General features: G+C 41.1%; 1 protein-coding gene and 1 long non-coding RNA gene across 5 annotated transcripts in view; one reads left to right on the forward strand and one right to left on the reverse strand.

Annotated features, from left to right (window-relative positions):
• LOC124011218 lies at nt 1-7,074 on the reverse strand. The gene is made up of 3 exons (XR_006834560.1): nt 6,900-7,074; nt 4,301-4,490; nt 1-1,212 (listed from the first exon to the last, which is right to left on the reverse strand). It is a non-coding gene; the product is annotated as an uncharacterized LOC124011218 (long non-coding RNA).
• Nucleotides 6,144-14,138, forward strand: part of LOC124011217 (zinc finger protein 271-like) — a 22,670-nt gene continuing 14,675 nt past the window's right edge. For 2 of the 4 annotated variants that reach the window (XM_046324353.1, XM_046324355.1), the window contains exon 1: nt 6,144-6,960. In XM_046324353.1, the coding sequence (XP_046180309.1) occupies nt 6,541-6,960 (420 nt within the window). In that variant the 5' untranslated portion in view covers nt 6,144-6,540. The remainder of the gene's footprint in view (nt 6,961-14,138) is intronic. The other 2 variants (XM_046324354.1, XM_046324356.1) reach the window with 2 other exon arrangements.

Raw genomic sequence — 14,138 nt, forward strand, 5'->3', positions numbered from 1 at the left:
TCAAAAAGGCAGTTTATTGAGTCAAAGATATCTTGTCCTACATCGTGCACGGACCTAAGCAATATGACTCTGTGAAGAGTCAGCTAAATTAGGCAGCCTCGCCAGAGTTTACAACAGAATGTATACACAGAATAATGTAGGTGGAGTCTCGTCGTGTTGGTCTTCTGACTGGTCCTGAAGAGTTGGAGGCGGGCCTGCTCTAGCCAGAGCAGGCGCCCCATTGGTGCATAGCAGAGTCCTCTGCTCACGTCACCCGACCAGTAGGGGGGGTGGAGTGTGAGTGTGCATTGCTTCATGAGATGTTTGTGTGTCCAGGAAACGTAAGATAGGGAGAACTAGCAGTGTCTGCTTTAGGCGCAGGTGTTTCCTGTTTATGAAGGAGTGCATGTAGGGTTCAATGTCAGTGAGATAGTTTGGCACTCTAAGCTCGTTTTTGTTGCAGGATGCTCTTTGTAGTTTACAGGGGAGTATATTTGCGTGATGGCAGCTGTGTGTCCTTCCCTTGAACTGTTTTGTGTGAGGATAATTATGTTATTGTACACAGGCTCTAGACTTGACTGAGGGCACTGCGCCCAGAGTTATCTGAGGGCATCCGGTTTAACCAGAGCGTTGGTCTGCTAGTAATGCTTGATATTGGATTATTTATATAACACTAGCAAGCTAGCTGGGATGCGTGGGCGACCGGTATACTGTACTTTGCCTCAGCCTGTTGGGCAGAGTTTTTCCGCAGTTCTGTTAACAACAGTGAGGTCAGGTGGGAGGGAAGGACACTGTCTACCGCTAGCGAGCAAGGAGGACTCTGTGCACAGCAGGCGGAAGGTGGGGGCGATAAGCAGTTTTGTTAACGACTGTGGGGGTGGGCTGGAGCGAAGGACACTGTCCCACTAGCTATCAATGAGGACTCTGGTAGGCAGGGGTGAAAACTCATACTTTTATTTCCCTTTTGAACCACATTCAAAAGTGTCACACAGGCATGAAGATGTCGTGCTTGAGGTGTTAATGAAGGAACCAATGGGATGCTCGGAGGGGGGCTTTTGGACTTTCTATACTCGGCGTTCAGACAAAGTGAAAACGTCTGCAAGCACTTTACGACATTTCAACGTGCATGACATTTGCATATCCGATAATGTTTATTTTACCTTGGTCACCACCACACAGTTGCGCACACACACCATAGAAGTATTTTTTTGTGCATAGGATGGACTTGTGGTTCTGAAAGGTAAGAACAAATAAACAATGTAAGCTATGCAATAGGAATATCTACACAGGAAAGAATGGCATAGCATCTATACAAGGATATTCACATAACAGCATACATACAGTATTTACAGCAGTATATATATAAACATCTCGCAGAGAGAAAGAGAACTAATTACTTCGACAGGCAAGATTTGTGGCACACTGGTGGAGCGCTGATCTGTGTCTGGTGCCACCGAGTAATACATTTTACTGTGCATGCGGGAGTGCTGAGGACAGTCTGAAACTTCTAGAATCTCTGGCCATTGCTTAACAGTAGTGTGAACTATGAAAACGCAGCAGTAAAGTGTGCAGGCTATAGGAATTAACCATCTCTAAACAACATCTACTGCAAAACACATGCAATCAATGAAATATAGGCACTTATAAACGACATGGAGTATCTGAAGTGTACATGTTGGGGAATAATCAGAATTAGTTGGGTAACATAGATACAAGCCACCTGGGAGACACACCAAACATGTGGAAGAAGGTGCTCTGGTCAGATGAAACCAAAATTGAACTTTTTGGCAACAATGCAAAACGTTATGTTTGGCGTAAAAGCAACACATCACCCTGAACACATCATCCCCACTGTCAAACATGGTGGTGGCAGCATCATGGTTTGGGCCTGCTTTTCTTCAGCAGGGACAGGGAAGATGGTTAAAATTGATGGGAAGATGGATGGAGCCAAATACAGGACCATTCTGGAAGAAAACCTGATGGAGTCTGCAAAAGACCTGAGACTGGGACGGAGATTTGTCTTCCAACAAGACAATGATCCAAAACATAAAGCAAAATCTACAATGGAATGGTTCAAAAATAAACATATCCAGGTGTTAGAATGGCCAAGTCAAAGTCCAGACCTGAATCCAATCGAGAATCTGTGGAAAGAACTGAAAACTGCTGTTCACAAATGCTCTCCATCCAACCTCACTGAGCTCGAGCTGTTTTGAAAATATTTCAGTCTCTCGATGTGCAAAACTGATAGAGACATACCCCAAGCGACTTACAGCTGTAATCGCCGGCAAAAGGTGGCGCTACAAAGTATTAACTTAAGGGGGCTGAATAATTTTGCACGCCCAATTTTTCAGTTTTTGATTTGTTAAAAAAGTTTGAAATATCCAATAAATGTCGTTCCACTTCATGATTGTGTCCCACTTGTTGTTGATTCTTCACAAAAAAATACAGTTTTATATCTTTATGTTTGAAGCCTGAAATGTGGCAAAAGGTCGCAAAGTTCAAGGGGGGCGAATACTTTCGAGGTACAGGCCTCGGTGTAACGCTCATTCCTTCTACGATAAACTCGAATCCGACCATCACCCCTGGTGAGAAAACCGCGACTCGTCAGTGAAGAGCACTTTTTACCAGTCCTCTGGTCCAGCGACGGTGGGTTTGTGCCCATAGGTGACGTTTTTGCCGGTGATGTCTGGTGAGGACCTGCCTTTACAACAGGCCTACAAGCCCTCAGTCCAGACTCTCTCAGCCTATTGTGGACATGCTTAGCACTGATGGAGGGATTGTGCGTTCCTGGTGTAACTCGGGCAGTTGTTGTTGCCATCCTGTACCTGTCCCGCAGGTGTGATGTTTGGATGTACCGATCCTGTGCAGGTGTTGTTACGCGTGGTCTGCCACTGCGAGGGCAATCAGCTATCCGTCTTGTCTCCCTTTAGCTCTGTCTTTAGGCGTCTCACAGTATGGAAATTGCAATTTATTGCCCTGGCCACATCTGCAGTCCTCATGCCTCCTTGCAGCATGCCTAAGGCACGTTCACGCAGATGAGCCTGGGCATCTTTCTTTTGGTGTTTTTCAGTCAGTAGAAAGGCTTCTTTAGTGTCCTAAGTTTTAATAACTGTGACCTTAATTGCCTACCGTCTGTAAGCTGTTAGTGTCTTAACAACCGTTCCACAGGTGCATGTTCAATAATTGTTTATGGTTCATTGAACAAGCATGGGAAACAGTGTTTATTAAACCCTTTACAATGAAGATCTGAGAAGTTATTTGGATTTTTACAAATTATCTTTGAAAGACAGGGTCCTGAAAAAGGGACATTTCTTTTTTTTGCTGAGTTTAGTTAATGTACTAGCAAGTTTTATGTATTAGTAGCCAAGTAACGTTATACTACCAGTACATACTGCTACAATTATATGCTGTGTGGTTCATAAGGATAGCGTAACTAACAAATTGTCAGCCAACATAATGTATAACGTAACTTATTTGAAAAGTATATATTTTTTAAAGGTTTTGCAATGGGTATAGTCTACTTAACTTAGTCCACTCTATTTATAACAGATGCTATTTTTTTGGAACAGAAAAGAGTATTGAGATCAAATATTTAATTGATGAGAACATTTGCAGAATGTTGGCCAAAATCCATCTGGTTCCATCTTCTCCCACTGCCAGGCAGTGGGCTTCCACTCACTACCATAAATGCCGGGGGGAATGCTAAAAATAACATTAGCCAAATCAACAACTGAAAATAATTTAGTTGACGTTGGCACAGCAGATAGAATGGTAATGGGGTTCGGCACAACAGCAGTCCTTGCATAAACTGCATCGTTAACACCAATCATCTGAGGCTTGTCGGACAGGAAGAATGGAGGTATTACAGGGAGAGTCTGGACAAGGCCCAATAGCATCTCTTTCTACATCTGTTTTAGCTACCGAAACATGTGGCAACCTCAACTAAATAAATTCAACAAACTGTTCTTTAGTCAATTTAATACTGAGTGAGTGCAAAATTAGTGGAGGCATATCAGTACCCAGCTTGGATTTGTCAGGTTCTGACCTTAGTTCCTTTGTAATGTCTTTGTTTTAGTATGGGTCTGGGCGTGAGTTGGGTGGGTTGTCTATGTTCCGTTTTCTATGTTGTGTTTTGCGTTTGGCCTGGTATGGTTCTCAATCAGAGGCAGGTGTCTTTAGTTGTCTCTGATTGAGAATCATACTTAGGTAGCCTTTTCCCACTTGTGCTTCATTGGTGTTTATTTTCTGTTTAGTTTTGTGTTGGTCGTTTATTTATTTTTTCTCCAGTGTTCATTAAAATATTTAAAATATGAACACTTACCACGCTGCGCATTGGTCCGATCCTTGCGATTCCTCGTCAGAAGAAGAGGACGAGCATTACAGGATTGGAATTTGTGACTTGCAAGCAGTAATAGATCTCTGCATGCAGGCAGCCTGCTTGCTGGAGTGCATCAGTCAACATTCCATACAGCAGTTGGAACAGATCACAGGTAGTCGACATAACAAAACAGCTGGAAAACAAAGACAGTTTCTCAAAATATACACAAAAAACAAAGAAAAGATTTGACTGCTGTGGTAGTCCATGTTCTCCTGCAATCTTGTTTTACATTTGTAAGTAAAGCAGCGGCATGTTGGGGAGAAGAACATCAAGGGAAGATGTTCTAAACAGATATCGAAATGGATTATGGTCATTGTAGTTAATTACCACGTTTTGAGTTAGAATAGATTGAATATTTGCTTAATAAAAACTACAACTCAGCATCCCAAAATTCCTGACTTGATTTCTGACTTGAATTATTTGATTTCTTTAGAGAAACAGTGCGTTGGGCTCACATACACTACAAGCAGTTATTTTTTTTGTGTATATCCATTAGGTGGCTTGGTGAGCCAGAGTAGCTTACCAAGCAAGAGGGGACGAGGCATGTTTTTACTCTAGCTAGCGATGATATTTGAACCTCTGGATCTGGTGTTTATATACTTTTTTATACAACGGGTGGTTCTAATCCTGAATGCTGATTGGTTAAAACCAAATTCCAACCAGTGTTTATTCCACAAAATTATCTTCACTGCAGATCTGACTCTTTAAGAGGGCCACTACGCTCCAGATCACCTTCTGTGCTCAGAGGTCCTTGATGACGATCTACCCCATCGCACCACTCCTATTAATCAACTAAAACAATGGGCATTTATATACTGTGTCCCAGTATTTCTATGCATGTCTGTGAGTGAATTATGAAACAATTACTGTATGCAGATGTGCAAAAAATTGTGATGTAGATTTGTTCTTGCCATTGCTTGATATATTTTGAATAAGAATATGTTGCAGACTGTGGTTGCTATGGAAACACAACAATGTAACGAACAATGTTGTCAATATCCAAATATCATCTGCAATAATTTTTACAGTACACTCTTAGAAAAAAAGGTGTCATTAGAACCTAAAGGGGTTATTCGGCTGTCCCCATAGGAGAACCCTTTGAAGAACCATTTTTGGTTCCAGGTAGAATCCCTTCCACAGAGATTTCTACATGGAACACAAAGGGTTTACGTGGAACCGAAAAGGGTTTTCTTAGGAAGACAGCCGAAGAACCCTTTTGGAACCCTTTTTTCTAAGAATGTTGATAATAGGTTGTAGTCAGGTGGTCATTACCAGATTATGATGTCTTAACTATGATGACGCCTTAACTATGACCAGTAAGATACATAATATAGTGGTCAGAATTATCACAAACTGGTGGTTGTAAAAAATTAAATATGGTTTTCAAACAGAATAAGACATGGTAAAAAAAAAACATCATACTGAGGTCTTTTAAACCAGTTTTTACCCACTGGGGTCGTTCTCCCCTGTTTTCTCTTTTGCACACTTTTTGGGGGTTGCCACTAGTTACCACAGCCACAAAGTAAAATTGTCTCGAGTTAAAATTTATAAAACAAAAATGTACTTTTTGATCCTAATTTATGGTTAGGTTTAAGCAAAATGTTATAAATGTGGTTAAGTAAAAGTGTAAAATCTGATTTTAAACATATAAATGTTTTAAATAGGCGGGGTTTAGACATCATTTTAACTTTGGGTGTGGTAACTAGTGATGACACACTTATTGGCCCCTTTGACTTTCCATACTCGGCATTGAGACGTAAAGTGAAACGTCTGCATGCATTTTACGACATTTCGCCGTGCATGTGATTTGCATATCGAATAATGTAAAATGCCAACTCTCAAGTGCCAATGATTGCAGAAAATAGTTAGCTAGAGTCGTTATCAATCGTTGTTGTTTTTTTAGGTGCTTGTCTTGTTCCTTTCTAAACCTGATCACACTGCGTCTGGTGTGGAGAGAGGAATAGCAGACCGTAGACAGTGGGATAGGTGTGCAGTTGCAACAACAAGCTTTGGATCGTGTGAGATGTTTTTTCTTTTCTTTATATCAAATCAAACCAACAGCTTCAATTGCTACCTGCAGAAGCAAAAAAAACTGTTGTACATAGAATAACATAACAGACTTCGTTGGTTTGCATCCTCTGGTTTTACCCGCACCCTTTCTGTTCAGATACAGTTCAGAGAAAATGGCGGAACTTGAGAAGGAAGGACTGAACCAAACAATGCACGAGAACCGAGATGAAGATGAGCCCCATTATACTGATGACTCTAAAACAAGCAAGATTCAGGACGACGCAAGTTTCGAGGAAAAGCTAATTGAAGAGGTCAGAAGGTACAACAATTTGTACAACACCTCATTGAAAGACTATAAAGACTTCACAATAACCAGCAACAGCTGGAAGGAGATAGCCCAAACTCTGAGAGTAGAAGAACATGTTTGCAGGACGAAATGGAAGAAATTGAGAGACAGATATGTCAGACTGAGGAGGAAAATTAAGGGGAAGAGTGGGGGTGCAACATCGGGAATACAAACACAAATACTCACCACGCTGTCCTGGCTGTCTGGCTTCATAAAACACAAGGAGACGAAGTCAGACTATCCACAGGTAAAAATACTACTTCTATTGTCAATGAACCTTTTCTAGCCTAGATCACTACCTAGTGGGCCAAACCTGGATGAAAAGACAATGACGTCTTATTCTGGTCGCAAACTGAATGTTTTTTTTGTTGTCTTTTTGCTGACCATAGTATGACGTATTTTACTGACCTCCATAGGACCAGTTGGTCATAAATCTGACCACTATATTATGTGCTATGTTATGTACTGGTCATAGTTAAAACCATCAACCTGGTAATGACCACTTGACTACAGTTTATTACCTACTATAAAAAGTATTTCTGAGGATAAAGTTGGATTTTTTTTTGTTAATTACATTTCTAATTATTTCCATAAGCACCATTTAAAGTACAATTCTGCAACATATTCTTGCATTTTAAATTAGATCAAGAAATGGTGAAAACAAATCTATTTTTTTGCAAATCTGCACACAGTAGTTGTATCATAATTCACCCACAGACATGAGTAGAACGACTGGGACACTGTATATAAAGGCCCATTGTTTTTATCTTCTTAATGATTAATAAGAGCTGTGTGATGGGGTAGATCCTCATCAAGGACCTCTTGAGCACAGAAGGCGATCTGGAGCGTAGTGGTCCTCTTGAAGTGTCGTGTGACGGGTCAGATCGGCAGTGAAGAGAATCAGCGCATTACAGCTTTATCCATTTGAGATTTAAAAATAACTAGAAAAGGACCTTTCTGAATAAACTTTGTAAACTCAGCTGGCTAAAACTATTTCCATGGTACTAGTTCAAGATGTTTGTGGCTGTTATAGCTTAGTGAGAAAATAGCAACTTTGCGTCCTACACCACGGAGATCAGGGGCATATTTTAGGACTTTCCAGAGGGCCTGCAACACATCAACCTTGTGAGTTTTCTGGCTTTTCATGACACTGTAAGCATAAAACGAGATGAAAATAAATGAACGATTGGCGTAATGTGGGCATGCAGGACAGAACAGTAATGCACAGTAAAATATCTTTAACAGGCAGAATCTGCTAAACCTGTCTTGTTGTCTATGTCAATGTCTCAAATGCTCACATTTTCTTACCAACTACAATGGAACACACAAGTGGTAGCAAAGGCTTGTTTTCTGCTCTGTCCATTCATATTGAAGTGGGACGTTCATTCATTGGTCATCAGTCTGAAACATTTCAAAAGAGGATATCAAAATTAGACAGTAGTTGGATAATAAATGTGTACCTCATCTCTAAAGGATGAAATTGTGCTTAATCCTCCTTATACATGTTGTAATATTCAAACAACTTTATATAAACACACCGCTCCATAATCCTGAGGACATTGTCCCGGACGGAGGTTCCCCCGAATTGAGGACAGCTTGGCAGTCTTAAAAAAAAGAAAGGTAAATGCAAAACTTTAAGTATGTGTAAAGAGACAATAAAATGTATTTTTTAGATATATATATTTAAAAAACAACTTTCAGTGAAGTTTATTCTCAGTGTCAATACACACACACAAATCCGCATACATTCATTCTCACTGAGGGATCCACAAACAAAACACTACTTAAAACATTTAATCCCAAAACAAACTGATATTCAGAAACAACAACACAGAAACATAACACCCGCTATGCTGCACATTTTCTAAGATGGTCAACATACGGTTTCCAAATTCTGTCATATGTCTGGTTTATGTTTTGATTTGATAATATATAGCCTAGTCTAATGGGATGTAGCTAAATAGTTCAGTCCTCCAGTTTGTTACTGAGGGTGGATATGAGGCTTTCCGATTGATGGCTCTAAATTTTCAGACCTAGATTACAAAACTTTCTGATATTGATCACCAATATTAAAATTTTCAAACAGACTTAATGGAGATGTGAGACCCGATGCAGAGAGAACTTTAATGATCATCAGCATAGCTAGTACAAGAGGTGGGACAAAGTCACTATTATTCAAGTCACATGCAAGTGACATGGTCCGAGTCCCAACTTGAACAGGTTTTTTCAAGTCCAGTAAAAAAAAGTCAGAAGTTTACATACACCTTAGCCAAATACTCAGTTTTTCACAATTCCTGACATTTAATCGTCAAAAAATTCATTGTTTTAGGTCAGTTAGGATCACCACTTTATTTTAATAATGTGAAATGTCAGAGTAATAATAGAGTGATTTTATTTCAGTTTTTATTTCTTTCATCACATTCCCGGTGGGTCAGAAGTTTATATACACTTAATTAGTATTTGAGATTCTGAAAGATTGGAAAGCTGCCGCGGTCATCGCCCTCTTCAAAGGGGGTGACACTCTAGACCAGGGGTGTCAAACTCATTTCGCATCGTGGGCCACATACGGCCTAGGGAGATGTCAAGTGGGCCGGACCATTAAAATTATACCATACTCTGCTATAAATAACCAAAATAACATGTCTTTCCTTTGTTTTGGTGTAAAGAAGCACAAGAACATTAGGAAAATATTGAAATTTAATGAACTATCCTTTTACAAAACATTTCATGAAACACCTCATATTTCCTTAGACAAATGTGCAATTTACTTTTATCATTCACAAATATGCATTGCAACTGATCCCACTGATTGTACAAAGGCACAAAACTTTAATTGGTACTGAAAAATATAGTAATGCACTTTAAGATTAAATGAGACTTTTAAAGAAAGGAATTTTTAAACCACTTACACATACGCATATAAAATCTAAATGTAATCCCTAACACCTTACAAACTAAGGAGAGTGATTTTAAATGTGTAATGAAGAAAGTGTTCGCCTGTCCTGTAAATCTGTAAACTTCATACATGAAACATACATACACATACAATACATACTGAAAATTTATGGAGTTGTATGAACAGTAGAATTCCATCACACAACTTTTGTTTTGAAGCTGCTGACTAACATTAAAGTGCACATTTTTTAAATCACCACAGTAAGGATTCATCTTCACAGAGCTGTATTCTTTCAATGCAAACAGTATCTAAGGCAGCATTTTAAAGGTGTTAGTCTAGTCTGGACTTGTATTTGTACCTGAAACTTGGCATCTTTTGGCCTGTACAAGTGCATCAACACCAGGTGTCAACTAGCTGTCACTTTCAGAATGTCATTTAAGTGCTTGTTTGTGAGCCTTGAACCATTTTTGTTTTATTGATATTCATCACTGAGAAAATTTGTTCACAGGTTGTCCCAAACATGCACAAAATTTTAGCAGCCAGGGCTGTTAATTTGGAGTAACCTGGTAGTAGATACTGATAAAATCTGTCCAGACCTACAGAGGCAAATTTGCCCTTCAAATCTGCATCACACTGCAAATCAATTATCTCTAGCTGAATTTCGACCGGCAGATCAGAAGCTTTAACTGTGAAAGGTGAGCGAAAAACTGAAAATTCTGTCTCAAGTTCACCAAATACCTGAAAACGTTTCTCAAACTCCCGCAGTAGTCCTGCAATTTTGTCTTTGTACCGTTTCATGTCCGCATCAGGTCTTCACACACACATCTCTCAGACAGGGGAAATGAGATTGCCATTTGCCAGTTGCATCTCCCACAAAGTCCGCTTCAACTTAAATGCATGTATGTTGTCAGAAAACTGTGTGACAACTTTTTGCGGCCTTGCAACATTTTGTTCAGATTGTTCAAGTGTTCAGTAATATCAACCAAGAAAGCCATTCCTGAGATTGTAATTCCAACACCGGTTTTCCTTTTTCTCCATAAACTGTCCGATTTCCTCTCGTAGATCAAAGAAATGCCTCTCGGCTTAACCATCTCACTTCAGTGTGGTATGGCAGGCTGTGGGTAATGTTGCTGTCGCTGAGAAGTTTATCAAACTGACGATGGTTCAGACCTCTGGACCGGATGAAATTTACAGTGCGAACAACCACCTCCATGACGTGGTCCATTTTCAGCGACTTGCAACACAATGCCTCCTGGTGCAAAATACAGTGAAATGTCCAGAAACGATCTCCTCCATTAAGGGCTTGTACTTTGTCTTTGAACTTTGTCGCGGCACCTGCTTTCTTTCCGACCATGGATGGCGCGCCGTCTGTAGCCAGGCTGACAGCGCGGGACCAGTCCACTCCAACTCTGTCCAATGCAGCAACGACAGAGCCGAAAATGTCCTCGGCTGTTGTGGTGTCCATCATTGGCACCAACTCAAGAAACTCTTCAGTAACAGTCAATGTCTCATCAACTCCTCGAATAAATATGGCCAGTTGGGCCACGTCTGTGATGTCAGTGCTCTCGTCAATTGCCACGGAATATGCAATAAATGACTTGACTCTCTGTTTCAATTGACTGTCTAAATCTGCCGATAGTTCAAATCCTCTGCTATAGTATTCCTCGTCAGGCTAATATTGGCAAAAGCTTGTCGCTTCTCGGGACATACAAGTTCAGCCGCCTTCATCATGCATCGTTTAACAAAGTCACCGTCGGAATCTTCGATGCTAATGCTATTTCGCTAGCAATTAGGTAGCTGGCTTTTACCGCTGCTTCACTGACTTCTCGGCTCTGGATGAAAGTTGACTGCTGTTTCCTCAGACCCGCCAGCAATTCGTTAATCTTATCTCTTCTCAGTTGTCCTTGCAAGCCGTCATATTTTTCGCTGTGATGAGTCTCGTAGTGGCGTCGAATATTATATTCCTTCAATACCAAAACTTGTTGCAAACACACCAAGCACAAAGGTTTTCCGTGCATCTCTGTAAATAAATAGGACGTGGTCCATTTTTCTTTGAAAATTCTACACTCCTTATCTACTTTTCTCCGTTTGGATAACGACATTTTGGCTAATGATGGTGTAGCGGAGAGGTAGAGACCAAGGTATTAACAACGTCGTAACAAGCAGCAGATGGCGCATTGATACCGTCTGCTGTTTTCAGTCTGTCTCAGTGATGCGGCTTGTCTTCTACTCTGATGGAAAGAGTGCGCCCCTTAGCGGATAATCCATGAATTGCAGCGAATTAAAAATATTAATTCCATGTCTTTTATGCATTTTTTCCACATTCAAATTATCCTGCGGGCCTGATCGAACCTCCTTGGGGGCCGGTTCCGGCCCGCGGGCCGTATGTTTGACACCCCTGCTCTAGACCCAAACTGCTACAGACTTATATCTATCCTACCCTGTCTTTCTGATGTATTCGAAAGCTAAATTAACAAACAGAATACCGACCATTTTTAATCCCACTGTACCTTTTCCGCTATGCAATCTGGTTTCAGAGCTGGTCATGGGTGCACCTCAGCCACGCTCAAGGTCCTAAACGACATCATAACCGCCATTGATAAGAGACATTACTGTGCAGCCGTATTCATCGACCTGGCCAAGGCTTTCGACTCAGTCAATCACCACATCCCCTCATCAGCAGACTCTATAGCCTTGGTTTCTCAAATGATTGCCTCGCCTGGTTCACCAACTACTTCTCAGAGAGTTCAGTGTGTCAAATCGGAGGGCCTGTTGTCCGGGCCTCTGGCAATCTCTATGGGGGTGCCACAGGGTTAAATTCTTGGGCCTACTCTCTTCTCTGTATACATCAATGATGTCGCTCTTGCTAATGGCGAGTCACTGATCCACCTCTACGCAGACGACACCATTCTGTATACTTCTGGCCCTTATTTGGACACTGTGTTAACAACCCTCCAGACCAGCTTCAATGCCATACAGCTCTCCTTCCGTGGGCTCCAACTGTTCTTAAATACAAGTAAAACTAAATGCATGCTTTTCGACCGATCACTGCCTGCACCTGCCCGCCCGTCCAGCATCACTACTCTGGACGGTTCTGACTTAGAATATGTGGACAACTACAAATACCTAGGTGTCTGGTTAGACTGTAAACTCTCCTTCCAGACTCACATTAAGCATCTCCAGTCCAAAGTTAAATCTAGAATTGGCTTCCTATTTCGCAACAAAGCATCCTTCACTCATGCAGCCAAACATACCCTCGTAAAACTGACCATCCTACCGATCCTCGACATTCGGCAATGTCATCTACAAAATAGCCAATACCCTACTCAATAAATTGGATGCAGTTTCACAGTGCCATCTGTTTTGTCACCAAAGCCCCATATACAACCCACCACTGCGACCTGTACGCTCTCGTTGGCTGGCCCTCACTTCATACTCGTCGCCAAACACATTGGCTCCAGGTCATCTACAAGACCCTGCTAGGTAAAGTCCCCCCTTATCTCAGCTCGCTGGTCACCATAGCAGCACCCACCTGTAGCACGTATATCTCTCTGGTCACCCCCAAAACCAATTCCTCCTTTGGCTGCCTCTCCTCCCAGTTCTCTGCTGCCAATGACTGGAACGAACTACAAAAATCTCAAACTGGAAACACTTATCCCCCTCACTAGCTTTAAGCACCAGCTGTCAGAGCAGCTCACAGATGACTGCACCTGTACATAGCCCATCTATAATTTAGCCCAAACAACTCCCTCTTCCCCTACTGTATTTATTTATTGATTTTGCTCCTTTTCACCCCATTATTTCTATTTCTACTTTGCACATTCTTCCACTGCAAATCTACCATTCCAGTGATTTACTTGCTATATTGTATTTACTTTGCCAACATGGCCTTTTTTTGCCTTTACCTCCCTTATCTCACCTCATTTGCTCACATTGTATATAGACTTATTTTTCTGTTGTATTATTGACTGTATGTTTGTTTTACTCTATGTGCAACTCTGTGTTGTTGTTGTGTGTGTCAAACTGCTTTGCTTTATCTTGGCCAGGTCGCAATTGTAAATGAGAACTTGTTCTCAACTTGCCTACCTCTTTAAATAAAGGTGAAATAAACTAAATAAATACATTTGGTAGCATTGCCTTTCAATTGTTTAACTTGGGTCAAATGTTTCGGGTAGCCTTCCACAAGCTTCCCACAATAAGTTGGGTGAATTTTGTCCCATTTCCTCCTGACAGAGCTGGTGTAACTGAGTCAGGCCTGTAGGCCTCCTTGCTCGCACATGCTTTTTCAGTTGTGCCCACAAATATTCTATAGGATTGAGGTCAGAGGTTTGTGATGGCCACTCCAACACCTTGACTTTGTTGTCCTTAAGCCATTTTGCCACAACTCTGGAAGTCATTGTCCATTTGGAAGACCCATTTGCGACCAAGCTTTAACTTCCTGACTGATGTCTTGAGATGTTGCTTCAATATATCCACATACTTTTCCTTCTTAATGATGCCATCTATTTTGTGAAGTGCACCAGTCCCTC

Source organism: Oncorhynchus gorbuscha, linkage group LG23 (genome assembly GCF_021184085.1).
Source record: "Oncorhynchus gorbuscha isolate QuinsamMale2020 ecotype Even-year linkage group LG23, OgorEven_v1.0, whole genome shotgun sequence".
In the NCBI taxonomy this organism is placed as follows: Eukaryota; Metazoa; Chordata; class Actinopteri; order Salmoniformes; family Salmonidae; genus Oncorhynchus; species Oncorhynchus gorbuscha.